This window comes from Eptatretus burgeri, chromosome 16 (genome assembly GCF_056783735.1).
Source record: "Eptatretus burgeri isolate ZD-2024b chromosome 16, Ebu_testis_v1, whole genome shotgun sequence".
NCBI classification, from domain to species: domain Eukaryota; kingdom Metazoa; phylum Chordata; class Myxini; order Myxiniformes; family Myxinidae; genus Eptatretus; species Eptatretus burgeri.
In genome coordinates this window covers 44551163-44571278 of record NC_140976.1, presented here as the reverse complement: position 1 = coordinate 44571278, position 20116 = coordinate 44551163, and the positions used below count along the sequence as shown (strand labels likewise).

The window sequence follows — 20116 nt, the reverse complement described above, 5'->3', positions numbered from 1 at the left end:
CAAGCCCCTCCATGGTCAGTGGGAAAAAAAAATCATCACCATTATATGGTGTAAAAGGTCAAAAGGAATAAGACAGAGATGCTCCAGTTCTCATTGAGATAGGAAAGTGATACAAATGGTCTGAACTTCAGGAAATGATGACAGGATGTCACAATGCCCTTCCGGCTTCTATAAACCGAAGTCCTCGCTTTGTATTCAAGCTTTTATTAATTCAGTCTTGTCAACCAATGACCAATCCAAGTACTGCTAGTAAAAACTGCTCAACCCTCGCTATCATGAAAAGTTTATGTCCATTCACCTGTTCGGATGCGACGAAGGCAGCATGAACTGGAACTCGACAATGCAGGTTCCATCCGCGAGCTGTTGATGCTGTAAACTGTTTAGCTCATACGCAATGTACGCACGGCGCACATAAACCTGCATGAGAACAGAACCATGTCTTGCATTGTACAAATGGAGATAACCTTGTACTTTCAATATGTTTGTTGGGGGGATGGTGGGATGAGGGGGAAGCAGGGTTGTACATAGATGTGCCCCAAAATAATTTTGTACTTCAAGTTCAGTAAACATTTGGTACCGATTAAAGATAAATTGTTTTAAACCACACAGGGGGCCCATGATTGACAGGCTCAAAAAAAAACAAAAAAAAAAACGCTCTGTTCAATACATGACACAAAGCTGTGGGATGTACTCAAAACGAAGATAAAACGCCACGGTTAAGGTCAGAAAATTAACAAAATAATCGGTGACAGAGATTGTTTCATAGCATCTTACTCACACACATGTATTGCCAAATTGGGATTAACAATTGGCTCAGACCTTGTGTGATTTTATCTTTTCCAAAAGGTATTGTGCCACATAAACGCTGCGGATTCAATATTCATGACAAACCCCCCCCCCCCCAAAAAACCACTCATTACCTCCAACGCTGCCATCCGGACCACCTGATTACTATGGAAGAAGAAGTTTGGAAGGACATCAAAAATAGATGTCTCTGACAGGATCAGCTTCTGTGGGAGTCAAAAGAAAGCCACAATAACAAGTGCAATGGCGATGGTATAGCATAATGGGCAGCAATAGCTAAAGTAGCACTTAAGGAAGTGGAGCTGCTCCCGCTGTTTTTTCATTTTTTTTTTTTTTTTTAAAGAGCAAATCAGACGTTGGAAAATTGCAACACACATCTAGGAGTGGAGCAAGCAAGTGGCACAGGTTCAGAAAGCAGAGCTCAGGAAGGGAAGAACGATAACAGTGGGAATACAGAAAGTGGATGACTAAACATCACACTCCATGTCAGTCTGCAAAGCATTCAAGATATGCCACAAGGTACAATAACTGGTCGACTAAAAATAATTTTATCTCCCCTGGCACACAAAAAGTCATTACTCTACATGTTGTCAAATTCCTTTTACAATATCAAACCACACAAAAAGTTCATAAATGACAACTCCACCCCACCACCTGCACCACCAAAACAAAAACACGAAGCCATTATGAATATCAACCTCTTGACAATGTTGACATCCTTCCAAAACATGAGAGCCCTCACCTTCAGGTTCTCTGGGCAAAACTGATGACCGTACATGTCAATTGCAGAGAGAAATATGGACTCGACCTGATTATGTCGAAGCTCATATGATGGTAAATGGGAGGCGATCAGTACCTGCAAAGATTCACAATATCAGACAAGAGCATTTTAAACTATTTCCAAAAACAACTCAAATGTCCAATAATTTTCATCATGTATCATCATGCCACAACCACCTCAACAGCCGACACCTGATAAATTAAACCTGTGCTTTGAATGGTTGAACAGGTCAGTTAATTTGCTTAAGTCATATCCGATTTGCTTAGGACAATTAAAAACACAAAATTATTTTAGAAAATCTAGTTTGACGTGAATGCGAAAATGGATATGCCTGCCTCCAACTGTGTTAGGTGTCTACCCAATGTTATGTTTGATATCAATTAAAAGGTCACGTGAAAACATTAAAGGCCACATGAGAGAGGGAGACAGGGGAAGAGAGAGGGAGATAGAGATAGAGATAGAGATAGAGATAGAGATAGAGATAGAGATAGGAGATGTACACAAGAAAGAAAACATCAGATGCTTCCAACTCAGGTGATGATCTGCAAGATAATTTTCAAAGGGTGCAAGACCAGTCAGTGTCAAACTAGTGTTTAACCTGCTGAACCTAAAACAGAATCAGTTCAACTTTGTATCACAGCCCATACTTGTGCCAAGTTTGGTTTAAATCCCTTCTGTGCTTCACAGCTATTGTGGAAGCAAAGATGTTGAATTAAAGGTCACATGACCGTAGACATTCCACCTTTTGAACCCAAAAACGAATCGATTCATCTTTGCATCATAGTCCATTCTAGTACAAGTTTGGTCAAAATCCCATCAGCAGTTCACAAGATATCACAATAACGAAATTCTGACACGCACGCACGCACGCGCACGCATGCACACAAACCTGAATGGATCTTCGTCAAACTTTCAGAGGTTCATGTTTGAGCATTGGGGGGTGTTTTTGGTTAAAAAAAAAAAAACAATATATATATATATATATATATATATATATATATATATATATATATATATATATATTACACACACATATACATACATATATGTATATATATATATATATATATATATATATATATATATATATATATATATATATATATATATATATATATATATTGAGAATTTTGAAAATAAAAAAAATAGAAAGTTCGATTTCTTTTTCAATCACTTTTTCATGCCTAAGCCTTTGTAGCTATGTGAAATGTAAGAGTAAATGATCCCCGGCCTCATTCCTTTGTGGGTGTAGGGAAGTGCTTTAGCCCTTCCCTCTCCCCCCCCAAAAATAGACCTGGCAATGCCAGATACCCCTGCAAGTTTCATACTAACAAACAATGTTTCACAAAAACATCAATGACTGATAAACCTTTCTTTTCTTTGTATTTTTATTTTTACACATTAACCCGAGCATTGAATAATATGTCGCTGAAAAAGGTGGTCAAGTTTTGAACAAAACAAAAGGAACTTGCAGTGAGCCCACGGCATGGTGAGTTTAATTATTTAATAATCAGGCCTGCACGCCAAAGCTCTGTGCATTCAGTTTAATGATAACTTAGCTGGAAGGTGAATCTGCAGCTTCACAAACCACAGTGACAATGACATAAATTATGGAGACTTAATCATCATTAAGAGGAGGACACAGCAAGGGAAATAATGAGACGACGACAACATAGGAACTCGACAGCACGCTCGACGGCAACTTTACAAGAACAGACTCAACGCCAAATCATGGACAAATGTTATCACAAGCAGACTTGCTCAGGAACACAAGACAGTCGAAAAAGGAGACGGATGAGGCGGTAAGTGTAAGTTCACGACTATTGACATACAGGGTGGACCCAAGATGCTTTAGTATTTGAAAGAACCTTTGTTATCTTCAGTATCAAAAGCTCATGAAGGCACCTGTAAATACATCATGTGTCGGACAAGGAAATTAAATCCTTGAGGCAAACTGCATCATTTCTAACAAATGGAATGTATTTTTACATTAATTGCAAGGACATTTTATACAATGGACAATGATGTGGATTTAAACCTGAGATTCCAGCATACTCATATGGGAATACCAAACAGGCCAATTGTGATGAGACAATATGTATCGTTCAAAATGCAGCTGCGTTACTGGCTGTCAATCCTGCAGTTGTACGTTTGCCCTACAATTGAACAACCATCACATAATCAAACATGCAACTGCTGAGCATGTGACAAGTTCACACATACTCATTTCATAATGTCAATTTCCTGGTGATCAAAGTGTCAAAAACAATGCCATTTACATCAGGGTTGGATGGAAGAGCTCAACCAACCAGAGGAATGGTCCCAAAACATACCTGTCTGGCCCTCAGGGCAACCTTGGCATTCATGTTTTTGTTTAGCTGCGTCAACTCATTCAGGATGTTTGTAAGCTCCTCAGTTAGTGTTGGGTCTCGACCGCAAAGTTGATCCTGCATGGCAAAAAAAGATTTAAAAAATAAATAAATGTGCAATCAGGACCTGCTGTCAACAGTTCAAGACATAGATTTTATATAATTATTATTTGATACAATGTCGAGGCTCGTATGAGAGCTAAAGCAATGAGTTTCGCAGTGATCGAACTCCCCCCCCTTTTCACCCTCACCATGATAAACAAGAGAAGTAACAAAGCACAATGAACAAGTCGACTTGCAATCATGCCATAAATGTCTCATCTGAACCCGAACACAAAAACTGTTGTGCCTTTTGACACACATGATACAAAGCCAGAGATCACAGAGCAAAATGTATATAAATATACATCGTGAACTAGCATAGGGACCTGGTGGGTCCCTCCCCCAACCTCTTCTTCATCCCACCCCTTATTCTTCCCTCCGCACCTCCCCCTGGACTCCAACCCCCCCCACCTCTCACCCCACCCATTCCTCATCCTAACCTCCTCTGCCTCCTCCCACTGACCCTACCCCCTTACACCCTCTGAAATAACATCCGAAATGAAGAAGATCGCACAAATATGGGAAACAATGTGGTATTGTGTAAAAAAATTAACAAATCAAAAACACACCAGATGACACCGAAGCACCGCATGGCACTGCGGGGCCTGCAGTTTGTATACTGATCCATCGACCGGTTATTACAAAGGAGAATAGGGTTAATTTGTTGATATGTTTAGAAGAATGACAGTGTGTGTAGTGTGAACTGTGGGCCATAGCGTGAGGTCGCACAGGTGACCGACAAACGAGGGGCACGCGCGCGCGCACGCACGCACGCACGCACGCACGCACACACTTTTTTTAACCTGTGAAACAACACTGTACACGGGTAGAGCAGATGAATGAACTGCGTACGTCATAACTCGTCGTTCACGTCACCTTACCACGTCGCTCACTCGAAACGACCACATTGAAAAAAAAGACGTGTGTGAACCCCATTGCTTTGCCAAATATGGAGAAGGAGGGATCTTCGTTTTAAGTTTTATGGTGTTTTCAGAGCCGTGAGGCTCTATAAACGCCATGTGGCCAAAGGAACCTTTGGTAATTCAGAATACATTATTATATGGATTTCCCGCTCTCTTTTAAAAATCTCAGAACCGCCTTGCAGAGTCAGGAATACTTCTGGTTCAAATTGCCGAAAATGTTTGGCAGATCCGACATGCCGATCCCCACCTTTTTAATATTTTTGAAATGGATGCAATCTGGGTCCACCATATGGAGGGAATTTTAAAAAACAGATGGTTCAAACCAAGCAGCTTGTAGATCATTCAGCAAGTGGCTTAAGCACTCAAACAAGCAGTCCAACGAAACGGTTTAAGGAAGCACTGTATCGCCATGGCTTACAAACATCAGTTAATAAGGAATGGCTGGCTTGGCAAGCAATTAGCAATGGATACAGCGAGATGTAGGTAAGAAGATCAGTGCTCAAGGCCCTGTCACACCTTGACGATTTAGCCAGCGTATGCCGACGTATGAAAAATTTGTCTAAAACGCTGGCACACGTCGAATACATTATGGGTAAGTTTTGTATACGTTAAGAGCACGCTGGCATACGTCGTAGTGCGCTGGCATACGTCGTAGTACGCCGAGCTGTTAGACAAATTTTCCATGCTTGAAATTTTTCGAAGTATGCCAGCGTATGACTCACACGTTCCGCATAAGCTGGCCATAAGTTGTAGGCACGTTACGCAATCGTTGACACACGTCGGCACACGTTAGGCCAAAAAAAAAAAATGTTGCATTGGCGTAACGGGTCACTGAAAAATAGGGTAGGTAGGTCGGGATCTTTTTTTTATTTTTTATTTTTTTTCCTAATAAATCCCTCCCAAAATCTCCCCTGGCTCGAGTACCACCCTTTTTGTCGGCGGGTTCTGTCCGAAACACTTCCGGGTTTTTGCGATCGCGATCGCAATCAACAAGATACTTGAAATCGATAGCAAAAAAAACAAAAAAAAAAACGTAGGGTCGGCGGAATTTTTAGGGTCGGGCGGGTTACGCCAATGCAACATTTTTTTTTTTTTGGCCTTACTTGCGAGTTACTCACAAGTCGAAACACGTTGAGGTAATGGTTAGCGTCAGTGTTCCAGACTCCCTGTTTTTGTTGTTTTTTTTTGTTTGTTTGTTTTTTTCTTTGGTATGACGGTGATGTTTACACTTCAATTTCTAGTGCGGTTATTATATAATATAATTAATGGGCTGCCGCTCAACGATTTAAATCATAACCGCACTAGAAATCGAAGCGTCAACATGACCGTCATACCGAAGAAAGAAAAAAACAAAAAACAAAAAAAAAAAAACAGGGAGTCTGGAACACTGACGCTAACCATTACCTCGACATGTTTCGACTTATGAGTAACTTACAAGTAACGTGTGTCGACGTGTGTCCACAATCGCGTAACGTGCCTACAACTTATGGCCAGCGTATGCGGAACGTGTGTCATACGTCGAAAAATTTTCAACATGCTGAAAATTTGTCGACGTACTCGGCGTGCTGCGAAGTATGCCAGCGTGCTTGAGCGTGCTGTTAATGTATACAAAACTTACCCATAATGTATTCGACGTGTGTCAGCGTATTCGGCAAATTTTTCATACGTCGGCATACGCTGGCTAAAACGTCAAGGTGTGACAGCAGCTTGACACTTCGATGTCGAGTGCGGTTATGATTTGAATCGTCGATCCGCAGCCTATTAATAGCCTACGCCACGTGATCGTCGGCGATACGCGCTATGCATAAGTTATACCATCGTTGGGCATAGGTTGTGAGCGCCGACAACACGCTCAGCATTCGTTGATATAAGTTATCTAAATGTTATCGAAACGTTCTGTGTACATTACTAATACGTTATGCATACGTCCAACTCGTTATGAATATGTCCAAAACTGGAAAAAAAAAACATCAATAGTTCAGCATACGCCAGCGTTTTACATACATTTTGATACCTTGCCATACGCTGGCTAAAACGTCAAGGTGTGACAGGGCCATCAATGATCAATGATTCGTAGGTATGAAGCTCAATCGTACAGAAACCATTACGACATGTTCCAAAGCAAATCATTTTCAGTCAACTGAATCAAAATGTTTATGGAGGACCCCTGCGAGGTAAAGTTGGGCTGACGAAGGATAAGCCTTTCATGAAGGCAAGCTGTAAATTATCTGCATAAGGGGTATTTAAATTTACCCAAATACCTGGTTTTCATTCATGCACTCCCTTGGAGTTCCCTTAGTATGCATGCAAGGTTTCAGGTCACTCAATTTCATGGTTTTGAAGTTATGGAGGACAGACACACACACAAACACACAAACTTATCATTTCAGATATACATAGGGTGGTCCAAAATGATATGCAACTTTTGAAATGGCTGTCATTTCACGAATGTGACCCGCTTTTTAATTTTCAGGTCGCCTAAAGAACAAAGTTTGAAGTTTTTTTTGCAAAGAAGTTTCAACATTGCCGAAAATTTCTCTGTGCCCGAGTGGACACTCATTCTCGAGATGTTTAAGTGACCAAGTTATATGCTTCTATACAAAGGTAGTTTCATAAGGTTTATCCAAATGCAAGAATTCCACAATACAAAACCATCATATGTATTGTTGATAAGTTTGGAGACACTGGAAGTATGAAAGACCAAATTAAAGGACACAGTGGTCGAAAACCTTCAGTGAGAACACCCGACAAGATAGAGACTAATAGAAGCTTTGCAGGCTTCTCCAAAAAGAGTCGACACACTGACTTGCACAGCTGGTGGGAACTTCTCAGATAAGTGTTGGCAGAATCATACATGACAATCAAACTGTATCCATGCCAGATACAGTTAATGCAGCAAAAGACTGAAAGAAATAAGAGGGAGAGGTTCAAATTTTGTACCGCCATTGCCATAGATTGAAGACGACTGGGATTTTCACAACATCCTTGGTGTATGGTGTGTAAAAGACCACCTATGGGTGTCTCTCAAAGCAAAAGTCTATGAAAACAACCCACACACAATGCAGGAGTCGAAAAATAACATCAGACGGGAGATTAGACACATACCAGCTCCAGTTCTCAGCCGAGTCATCGACAACTGCCATGTTTGTATGTGGTAGCTGTCATCCAGACGCATTGCTTGGATTCAACACAACTACTCATGATATCACTCCATATTGTTTGTTGAAGCTTTTCTTCCCGATAATAAACAAAAATTCAACTAATTCTGTGTATTATTACACAAAAACAAACGAAATCGACCAATAAGAAAAAATAATGCAGTTAAATATAAAGGTGCACATCATTTTGGAACACCCTGTATATACAGTATATAAATCAATCAATCACTCCCTCACTCACTCAATTCACTGGGCTTTGTGGAAATACCTCACAAGTTCATTTGTTACAACAGATGGAAAACAAAATAAGGTCCCAATAATAAGTTAGAAAAAAAAAGGGTTGGCTGAAAAATGTACAACTTGGGTCAGAGAGGGGATTTTTGATGGAGGGTCAGGGGTGCGAAGGCGTTGGGAGGCCCAAATATTGCAGATTGTATAAAATTGCCAAATTTTAATTCCATGAAACAGCACATTATAAAAGGATCGTGTGAAGTTTTGCCAGGATCCATGAATTTCCCAAACCTACAATGAGAAGGGTGACGAGAATGTTCTTTTTTGCAACTTGTGCATGAGAGAACATTAGGTTCAGGACGGTCGCCATTTCACCACGGTGCTGCTCCCGCAAAGCCATGACACATTTGTCATAGTTTCCTGCATGACAAAACAAAGTCAGCTCGTTTCGGTATTATTCGATATGACAATGGACACTGATCCAAATTGATTTGAAAAAGACGAGTATTGAAAAAGACAAATTAAAAGACGATAAACCCCACAGTGCACACCAACAACATTACTTCAGGTTCAGAGATTTAGTGTTGGTCGAATCCACAGCTATCGCATCCACGTCATGAAAACTAAGTTTTCTGAACCAGATTTGTCATGTTTTTCTGTTATATCTCCATCTATGTGTTGCTGTTATATCTGTCCGTGTTAAATGTCATGTCTACGTCAAATTCGTTTTTGTGTTGTTCAAGGCCAACTTTAGTTACTCCTCAGATAGCTGTGAAAATTGTGTCCCCATATTCCTCATTTTCTTCTTTCTTCCCAAATGTTTTACTTATACCTCCTCAACGTTATCCTATTTCCCCTCCTCGTTTCAAAAAAATAAAAACAAAGAAAAATACTTTCTTTTTCCACTTCACAATTATCCAACTTGAATTATCCTCCAACTTGAATTTCCTTCTGCTGTACTTCCTGTTCTTCATTCTTTTTTTGCTATTTTCTCAATATCTCCAAAAAGTGACAACTCCATCTACATCTCTCTCAGACAACATGGACCAACTTTTAACCACCCATCCCAACTCTCTTTTCCTCATATGTGGTGATTTAAATTGTCACCATGCAAATTGGCTGGGTGTTGGGACCTCTCTCACCAACAATGGCACTACAGCAAAGGACTTTTGTGACTCCATAGAAATGACTCAATCTGTGAACTTGCTGACAAAGATTTCTCCCCTTGGAAAATCCTTCTGGACTTGGTGATGACAAACCCCACGGCAAATGTTTCCCGCTCTTCTTCCGCTCCAAATGGTTCATCTGATCATATGCTTGTGAAAATTAACATATCTGGTTATTCTCAGAGAGCAGCCTCAACGCCAGCGAATCTGGCAGTTCACTCATGCATATTGGCAGGGACTGCAAGCAGCCATCTCTCTTCAAGACTTGTCTCCCATATCTACTGCACCTGATGTTAACTCAGCTTAGTAATTCTTCCATAGAAACCTGCTCTTTCATGTACAGATCCATCCCATCTAATCTCATATTTAGTTATCCTACTCTTCCTACTCCTCTTCAGTTAGCCCATTGTATACTGAATTGTGGTGAGGCAGTTGCTCTGAAACAACTTGCATTCTCCTTTTGGAAGGCAAACCCAACATAAGGCAATCTTCGCTCTTTCCAAAAAGTCCACAACAAGTGTGTGTCCACTCTCAGGAGAGCCAGAAAACAACATCTGTCCAACCTCAAGATTGAACTCTAAAACTTCTCTCCCTCCTCTGAAGCCTGGTGGCACCTCGTTACGTCTGTTACAAGAGGATGCTACCCTTCCATCCCTTCTTGCACTTCAAAAAGGCACCACAGCAGACTCCACTTGTGAGAAGGCCGAATGCCTCAATTCAGTTTCTTTCCGAATCTTGTTTCCCCAACCCCTCGCTCTCTGTAGCCACCCTTCCCAATAAAACCCAATTGCTCCGAGACCCTGTGTCTTTTGCACCTGAGAAGGTGGATAAGTTTTGGGAAACACTCACCTTTGATTCTGCAACTGGACCAGACGACATCAGCTCACATGTCTTAAACACCTGCTCGACTGCTCTTGTACTTCCTCTCTCTGCTCTTTGCACACTATCATTTGTCCTAGGTCATCTTCCATCTACTTAGAAGTCAGAAAAAATAACTGCATTGAATAAAAGAGATGCAAAAACCAATCCCTTTAACTACAACCTATTAGTTTACTTCCAATCATCAGCAAGGACATGGAATTCATCATTATAATCCTTCTGTTTCTCTAACAGCCTCATTTCAGATCACCAATTCAGATTCAGACTCCACCTTGGACAAGCTGGTCCTACCCTCCCGAAATGGATGGAGGCTCATGTCAGACATGAGATCAGGGCCATCTCTCTCGACATATCTCGAGCTTTCGATACAGTCTGGCAAACTACCTTGCTCTCGAAACTTTCTGCCGATGGCATTTAAGGTTAACTCCACAGATGGCTTACCGACTTACTCTACTCTCACAGCCAACGTGTGGCTCTCAACAAAATCCTTTAATTTCCGCTCCCTGTCATGGCTGGAGTGCCACAAGGTAGTGTTCCAGGCCCAATCCTAATCTTCAATGGGCTCAATGTTAACACCCCCTCCCCAAGCCCAGCACCTTTCAAATTTCCACTTTTTCCTCCCAAAGAGTTTCCTTCTGGACCAATATTGTCCACCTCATGCATCCTGCCCTTGCAATCATTCCTCCCCACAGCTATTATTTGTCCAGGACTCCCTCAATTTTGTCCTTCAACCCTGCTGTTGGTGTTTCCACCCTCTCTCTACTGTTGCTTTTGTCCTGTTGTATCCTGATCCATTCAGTGCACTAGCAATTCCACGAGCCTAAACCTTGTGTACAAAAAAATAATAATAATAAAGTAGAGTTGTATTAAATGGAGCTACACCGTGAGACCATTGACATTGACCAGCTAATGCTGGCAAGCGTGACACCCAGTTTAACATCTATCTGAGGGAAAGACATTGACATCGCGCCATGCATGCGAAACACCAAGGTGACGGTTTATGGCTGGGTTGACATTCAAACCCAGGCTACATGGCTCAGATGCCAGTGGGCATATCTCGGGGCTATCCCGCCAGCCAAAATGTATTTATATTAGTTACCCTCGCCAGAGGAGATGGCATTGCGTTTGGGTCCATTAGTTTGTTACTTGTGAAAGTCAAAGATTTTTCCAAGTACCGTATATTGGTTGGTCTTGTGTTTTATTCTGTCTGTCTGTCTGTCTGTCTGTTTCTATCAATGTCAACCACCTACAGGTCACAATTTTAAACTGTTGTTCACGAAACTTCACCACATGGTACAGTTCGTCATCAGCAAGAAGCTTGTTTTTGAGATAAAAAGGTTAAAGGTCAACCACTTTATCAGATTTCTAAAATCCTCAATTTTCATCCTATTGACTAGAAATTTGAATAGGATTTGCATATCAGGTCACTGAATTCAACAAAGAATTATTTTTAAGGTCAACATCAGCCAAAAGGTCAAGAGAGGCCGAAAAGTCAACATAGGCCAAATTTCTAAAATTGGTAACTTTCATCAGAATTACAGTACTTCAAATTTAAAGAGGATTTGTTGAATTCAACCACTAATTGTTTTTGAGGTTAAATTTGTTTTAAACATTTCACAAGTATCGTGCTACGCATGACATCATTCTTGTTTGTTACTTGCAAAATCGAAGATGTTTCAAGTATATTGGTGAGTCGATTTTGTTATTCTTTGTCTATCTGTTTGTTTGTCAATCGGGTTCAGGTCACATTTCTAAACCGATCGTCATGAAACTTTAACAAGTTGTAGAGGTATTCTCAACTGAGAAGCCATTTGATTTTGAGGTAAAAGGTCATCTTGAGGTCAAATTTCTAAAATCATTATTCTTCCCATTAAGTTGAAATTTGAACAGGATTTGCATATTGCATCACTGAATTGGGAAACCAACTATTTGAGGTCAAAAGATTGAAGGTCGACTCGGGCAAACATTTAAAATCATCCATTTTTACCTGAAAAATCGTAAATCTTCATCCAATTGACTTGAGAATTAAACAGCAAATGTATAGTGCATTATTGAATTGGGAAACCAACTATTTTTGAGGTCAAAGGTCAACAACAGTTCAAACTTAGAAAAATCATCAATTTCAATCAAAAAATGTTCAATTTTCATCCGGTTGACCTGATCTTTCATTAATATGGTCAATTTTAATTTCATTAATATGGTCAGTGTATTCACGAATAATTGATAGGTCACATGGTCTGGCAGCCATTTTGGATTGAGAGAAAATCTTTCTTTTTGTTAAATCTCTTGAACCGCTTCTTCGATTGATGTGAAACCACAATTATCTCGTAGTGATGGTGAATAGATGTTTTAAATTTGAACCTGATCGGATGCATGGTCTGGCAGCCAGAATTATTTTTCATATGGGTTCTTTTTGAATGATTTTTTTTTGAACAATGCTCACTTGGCTGCACCTGGATAGGTTTGAGGGTAGAGTAGCAGCAGCTGAAACCCAAATCCTATCCTGATGACTTCATCTTTGCTTTTTGCGTGTTCGGGTTGCTTCTGATGACTGCAATGCAGTACTGTCCCAACAGTATTTGGTCTTCCATTTGATTTGAATTGAATATATTTCAATCCCATTCTGAATTCAATTGACTACCAATAACGTCATTGGTCAGGGGTTCGATTAAAGTGGGGTTGCATCAAAGCAGGACGTCTTGGTACTGCCAGCATCACTGCCAGCAGTTATAAAGTGGCAGTTCTAGTTACGTCTATTATTAATTACATAACACCAGTATACAAACACCATACAAAATATACTTGCCAAAACTACCCAAACACCACAAAAACCAAGCCCTGGCAAGGGTTTGCAATCTCCAATTGCTTTTTCTAGTTTTTCATTGTAAACCAAATATCTTTCATCTTTGGACTTTTTTTGGTGTTTGATAATAAAACCAGAATTATTATTATTATTATTATTATTATTATAACTGAAAGGACAGGATGAGTTCAACAGCTACAAGATAGGTATTCATGCTGTGCACATTTTCTTAGCTTGTCTCATCACGGAATGCAGTCTGCAAAGGTATATAGTGCACCACACACTAATGGTGAGCTTCAAGAACCAGGGACAGCTCTACTTGAAGATTTTTGCCCATAAAATATGGCCATGTTTAAATGAGCGGTGCACAAAGATGCATTTGCACTCACCGCACATAGGAGGGGTAAACCTTCCGTAACATTATCTCAGCATTATCTCTCAGCATGTTACTTGTTACACAAGTAACAATGCACTTAGTCAGCGTGAAGTCGCATGGTTTTCTGTATAGATTTCCATTTCGGCAAATAATTGTGAATTGCTGCTTAGAACTTGGCAACTTTTTAATCCAAGACCATGCACAATTACCAAGTTACATACTGACCTTGCTGAAACTGAGTCTCCACCTTAAGATATTCTCTGAGCAGATCCATCACTACAACTTTCATGTGGCCTCGAATTCCACTGCGGTATCTGTATGTGTATTCACACAGGCAAACATATTATCAACTTTTAATTAATAAAATCCATGATCTTGTCAGCCAAAATTGACCGACACCATCATTCATAGAGTCTATTATTTCATTGTAACACCTTAAATATCTATCCCCTTTCTTAAATATCACCGATCTCCACATAATGTCCCCCTTTCTATTGCAAAAAAAACTAAGTTCCTTCTATTTCCTTGTTACTATGAAACCTTGTCAATCCTGGTATCGATCTTGCTGCTCTACATTGAACCTTCTCTATTGCAGCAATATCCTTCTGAAACAACATCACATTTTAGTTATTAGTAATTTAATTTTGCATACAAGCTGCCAATTGGTGGAAGCTGTAGTTAGCTGCCTTAATAGCCCTCACCGCTGAACCAGCTGAAGAATGCTTTGCGCATTCATGAAGAACACCTCCCGATCAGCCTTACGATGCAGGGTGGCGGCATGCCGATCCAGAATATTGGCAATCTGTTTGCAACCCCAAAACTTCCAATCAAACGCCTTTCTCAACCATCATACAATACATCTGCTATAACCAAATAAGTGAAAATCAATTGCATGTTTTTGAAGGTTTCTTCAAAAATATCACACTGTCTCAGAAACAAGAACTTCTTTGGATGATGACATGTTGAACACGATTCTTAAAAGAAAGAAAGAATCGTGATCGACCTGTCACAGGTTCAATATGGCTGGAACAGCAGTACCTGCTGGCTGGGAAACTGGCACAACACAGAAGTGATGTTGCTGGCATACTGTGCCATGTATTTCCGTATTGCCTTCTCTACAGCCAAAGGCAGACGCCCAGAGATGCTCGTCATCAACTCCTGCAGCTCCATCAGTGGCAGAGATGGGTCGTGCAGTGTCCGCATGAGAACGTCCACCCACTCTGTAATCTGTGATAAAAATAAGTGAAGTCCATGAGTTCGCCACCCATTCCCTAGGATTGTGCCAAGTTCATGAAGAAGACCTTGAGATCTTTTATGGCCACAAATAAATACTAGCAGATGGGACATCCAGTTTAACCTCCATCTGATGGAGGGAGCATACATTGATGAACCGCCCTGCCTGCAAAACACAGGATTGCAGTTTCTAACTGGGCCGAGATTCAAACCAGGCTAAACAGCCCAGAATCGAGTCTACATACGTCTAGGTTATCCTGCCAGCTGCAGCGATTTTCTTCAACATAGCATGCAGGATCTAAGAGCTTGGTGTAAAGCTGTGCCCAAACATTTGTCAAATGTGTAATGGAAATGGGCCACGAGGAAATCAGAATGGAGCAGAAAATAAAACAAAGGAAAGCGAGTTATGTGTGAACATGTATCTCACAAATGTGTCTTTCACAATCATAACTAGAAAGAGAAATTATAGATTGCAGATCCTCGAAGACTTGTTTTGTGTGGTGTGTAGATGATGCAGACAACGTCGGTTTACATTCATACAGCGGACAAAGAGACTATTTCAGTTTTATTGTTCAGATTCACGTTCCAATCTTATGTATTTTATTGACGTTCTCACGTTCTTAATACATGTACTTTATAGACATGCTGAGATTGTAATGGTACATACTTTATAGATGGACTAGCATTCCAATTATATATACGTTTTATAGAAATTCTGAGTTGACAAAAAAGAGGACGTTTATTCTGTTGCTTGCACATGTTTATTCAACAGTCAGTCGCCATACAGTGTCACATCCTGCCGTCAAGCACCCACGCTCATTTACTTACAGCAATGCAAACTACACATTAACATGTCATCAATTCAAATAAAATCACATAACAACCAAACATAACATGTTCATCCCTTCCCCCACACGGAGTTCAGGTGTGGAAGGACGTCACTAAGTCCCGCAGGTAACCCGAACGCTGTCAAACTTGTGCGGGCCGTGCTGCAGGCACAACAGGTTCAGGGCCTCCCCCATAGGTCACTGCATCTGAACTGGCAGGCCAGACCACAGGTCCATGGTGGCCAAAGGGTACTGGCTGAGGGTCTGGAGGCAGCACTTTACACAGCCAGCTAGCATTCCACCACGAACCGCCCTGGAACTGGAAGGTCGCTTGCTCCAGCTGATGACTGACTTCCAGCGGGGAGGACCAGAAGGGCTGGAGAACGTCACGATGGTGGAGCCCTTACCCAGTCCAAGACAAGTACGCCAGTCGGCTTCACTCTGCGATTTCTGTTAAACCAATGCTTCACGCGATGCTGGTGCTGGCGAACCCTGGTGCAACCCACAGATGCAGGGGAGTAAGTCTTTTGTGGATGCAGTCTATCCAGCAACAGTTGTGCAGCCTATCCTACAGCAGAGATTAGTAGCACCGGTGAGACCAGTCATGGTGTGCTGGGTCACTCTATAGTACAGGAGCGTCTGGAGAAGAGCCGTTTGGAATGTGAAACCCTGAGATAGGTGTGCTCGTTTGCCATTCTTAATGGTTTGATTAAACCGCTCAACACCTCCCACCCACCCTCGTTGACCTTCGGTGGTTGATGGCTGTGCTTGATCCCCTTATCGCTGAAGAACGTGGAGAACTTGGCAGAGATTAACTGCGGCACATTATCTGTCGTAATGACCTGGGAGATGAGTGTCCAGGATGTTGAGTATGGCCTGGTAGGTGACTGATCCCACCAGAAAGACTTCAGGCCATTTGGAATGAAGATCGCAGATGACCACAAGGTAGCACTGGTGGTAGGGTACACCATGGATTTCCCCACAGATGTGCATCTGCAGGTGCTCCCAGGATTTAGAAGGCCAGGACAGCGGTTGTCAGGGTGGTGGGCAGAATGGCCAGTTTTCCTGCTGATCAGGCAAGCTGCACATCCCTAACGATTACCTCATGGTCGATACCAGGCCACCACACAAGGTTCCAACACCGCTGCTGCAATATAACGATACACAGGTGTCTCTCATGTGACTGTGCAGTGATCAAGAGCCACACAGGTGTTGTTCCAGTATGACAGTTCCTCCTTCACCATGGTGAATGGTGCAAGCTCATCGGGCACCCGGGTAGGCCAGCCACCTGTGATATGGAAGTGCAGGATGCAGAAGATGGGGTCCTCCGCCGATGCTGGCTGGAGTTCAGGAAGGGAAATCACAGCCTGGAGAGGGGTGTGCAGCAGTTGGATCAAATCGTCCTGTCTGTCCACCGGCTGGCCAGAAAATTTGGGAGTAACGGCTGCTCTGGAGGGCAAGTCCACCACCACATTGTCCCGGGGTGAAACTGTACTGTTGTAAGCAATCTGTCAATCCTTACAGTTGCAGTTGTCTGTATCCAATGTCTGAGGTGGAAATCAAGGCTGTGACAGCCTGGTTATCCATGTGACGTGTAAATGCCCAGCCATATAGGTACATGTGTCAGTGTTCACATGCCCATACGCAAGCTAGCGCCTCACTTTCCCCCACAGAGTATTTCTGTTCGGAAGGGCTCAATGCCCGAGAAAATGAAAGCAATGGGTTTCTCCGCCCCTTTCTGCATTTGAGAGAGGACGGCCCCCAGCGCTGTGGCAGAGGTATCATAGGTAACCAGGGTGGGGAGGGTAAGGTCAAAGTGTGCCAGGACAGGTGCCATGGTGAGTTGACACTTCATGTGGTGCACAGCCTCTTGACAGTCTGCAGTCCAGACACAAGGAGCCTCTTTCTTCAGTAGCTGACACAGGGTTGATGTCATGGCTGAGTACTGAGGCAAGAAGCAGATATAGTATGATGTCATGCTCAGAAAGGAGGTGAGCTGTGGGGCGGATGTCGGCTCTGGAATGTGGTGGATCTAATCTGAATTGAATTGTCATGGAGAGATGCCGTGGGCTGACAGGTGGAACCCCACAAACTCGATTAAAGATGCACGGTAAATATGCACTTCTCCTTCTTGAGCATGAGTTTGTGCTGGGCAAACTTGCAGAACACCTGACAGAGGCATTCATCATGCATGGAGACATTGGGGCCATGCAATACGATGTCGTTCAGATAGATACAGATAAAGGGGCACTCCTGGGATGCCATTGAAGACAGAGGACATGATCTTCTCGAAGCAGCTGAGCACCAAGTTCAGACTGAAAGGCATGCGGTTGTCGCAAAAAACACCAGCCGGCCAGCGTGTGCGAAGAAAGTAGTGAGGATTTTGCTGCTTGGGTCTAGGGCCTCGGGGAACCTGTAGGTAGCCTTGTCGCAAGTACAGTTTATTGAAGACTGTGGAGCCATAAAAGTGGGTAGTGAGCTCTTCCGTTGTTTGAAGTGGATAATTATCCGGGATGATGGCTATGCTCACAGTGTGCATATACACGCAAATGTGGAATCCCCTTGACTTTTTCCTTGCCATCATCAGGTTGGGGATCTAGAGGAGGCATTGATGGGCTCAATAATCCCAGAATCCAGAAGGGCTTTCAGGTCAGCCGTCACTGGTTCCCGCAGGGCAAGGGGAATGGCTGAAGAGCACAGTGTGGATTGTGGCTGGTGCTGGGTGTGGGTGCTGGGCAGGAGCTGCCGCTGGGGCAGAGCGACATCATCTGGCAAAGTGATTCAGCTTATTGCAATTTCTGCAGGTTTGCCCCCATGCCAGGCAGTCAAGTGCTCTGGCCTCATGTCTGGTGGATAAGCAGTTTCCACAGCACTGCATAAAGCAAGCAGGGTGTTGCTGCACATGCTGAACAGGGGAGTTAGGGTTCATATCCTGTTGCAGTGAGGCAGGCTGAACTTTCTGCACTGTAGGTTCAGTAACTGTAGAAGGTGAGGGAGCTTCAGCAATTTCAGCAGCACATGTTGCGGCAGACTCCACTAAGCATGCTAATCGAATGTCTTTGGTCAGAGTTAAATCATGAGATTCAAGCAAAAGGCTCTCATGCATTTGCATACTCGAGGTTTTTTATTAAATAAGCGAGTCCCGAATCATGTCGGCATGAAGCGATCCAAATTGACATGGCAGTGCCAATTTCCGCAATGCAGCCATAAGCAGAAAAATTGAATGTGAACCACCAAAGAACACTTGGCCGAGGCGAAATGTCCCTCGAGAACAGCGACAGCCTCAGTGTATGTGCCAGCCAGACCCATTGTGGAGAAGATGCACTGTCCCTCAATCCCCAGACAGTGCAGCAGCAGAGGGTCTAGTCTAGTCTAGCAGCAGCAGAGGGTCTAGGCAGTGCAGCAGCAGAATAATATCTAGTAAGGGAGCATTGTGGGCATCACTCACATCCTCCAAGCCAAATGTGAGCAGGTATGTCTTGAAGGATAAGATCCAGCGGTTCCATGGATCTTATCCTTCCAGCGGTCTTACTTCCGGCCATCAAGCACCCACGCCCACTCACTTACAGGAATGCAAATTATCCACACTAACACGTCATCAATTCAAATAAAAGCACTCAACAACCACACCTTACAATATTGGCTACCACCAGGCGGTGTTGTGGCCTATGTTAGTGCATTATGTGTTGACATATAGACAGACAAGCAAACTGACGAACAAAAACAAACAAACCAAAACGCAATACCCTTGAGTGACGTTAAAAAATGGACCACTTTATGAGCATGAATACTCTTGAAGCACAAGTAGTCAGAAACTTTGCTTCAACACTTCTATTCAATGACCGAACCAAAACAAAAGGGCCAAGCTATGGGCTGGTACCTTCAAAGTGAAATATGGCTCAGGAAGGCAGTATTCATGCATGACATTGAGCAGGTTGTCCAGAACGGTGTGAAACACTTGATGCAGCTTGTCTCCACAAAATGGTAACGACAGTTGCGTTGGCAAAGGACCAAGGTAAAGGTTTGCCTAGGGGCACAGAACAGGCAATCTCAAGGCAAACAAGTAAGCAAAATGGTGAAACAGAGCTATCAAGAAGAAAATAACAAGTTTCAAAAATTGGCAATAAAAATAATTCAATATTAGTATTAAATTATAAATGCTGAGTTTGCTGTCTGTCTGTCTGTCTGTCTGTCTGTCTGTAACTCGCCCTGCATATTAAATTTCCGGTTACATTTGTCCTCGGGCGCATGTTTCACTTGATCTGTTCATAAGAGCAATATATCTGGTTTCTTACCTTTCACTATTCCAGTCCATCTATTCATTACATGCATATGAGAAGGGAGGTGGGAGTGGAGGGGGCGGGGTGGGGTGGGGTGGAGATATGCCAATTTGCATTTGTAATTAATAGATGGCCGTTTTTATACTTCCCCTATTGCTCTTTTGCATTTTATTTAAAAAGGTTT

General features: G+C 42.3%; 1 protein-coding gene across 4 annotated transcripts in view; it reads right to left on the bottom strand.

The window, feature by feature from the left end:
- LOC147011000 (acetyl-CoA carboxylase-like) overlaps window positions 1–20116 on the bottom strand; it is a 171849-nt gene that overhangs the window by 65446 nt on the left and 86287 nt on the right. For all 4 annotated transcript variants that reach the window (XM_085858679.1, XM_085858680.1, XM_085858681.1 and 1 more), the window contains 9 exons: window positions 19533–19679; window positions 14631–14819; window positions 14294–14394; window positions 13818–13906; window positions 8664–8788; window positions 3919–4032; window positions 1547–1660; window positions 921–1010; window positions 299–417 (listed from right to left, as the gene is read on the bottom strand). In XM_085858679.1, coding sequence (XP_085714805.1) covers window positions 299–417; window positions 921–1010; window positions 1547–1660; window positions 3919–4032; window positions 8664–8788; window positions 13818–13906; window positions 14294–14394; window positions 14631–14819; window positions 19533–19679 — 1088 coding nt within the window. The remainder of the gene's footprint in view (window positions 1–298; window positions 418–920; window positions 1011–1546; window positions 1661–3918; window positions 4033–8663; window positions 8789–13817; window positions 13907–14293; window positions 14395–14630; window positions 14820–19532; window positions 19680–20116) is intronic.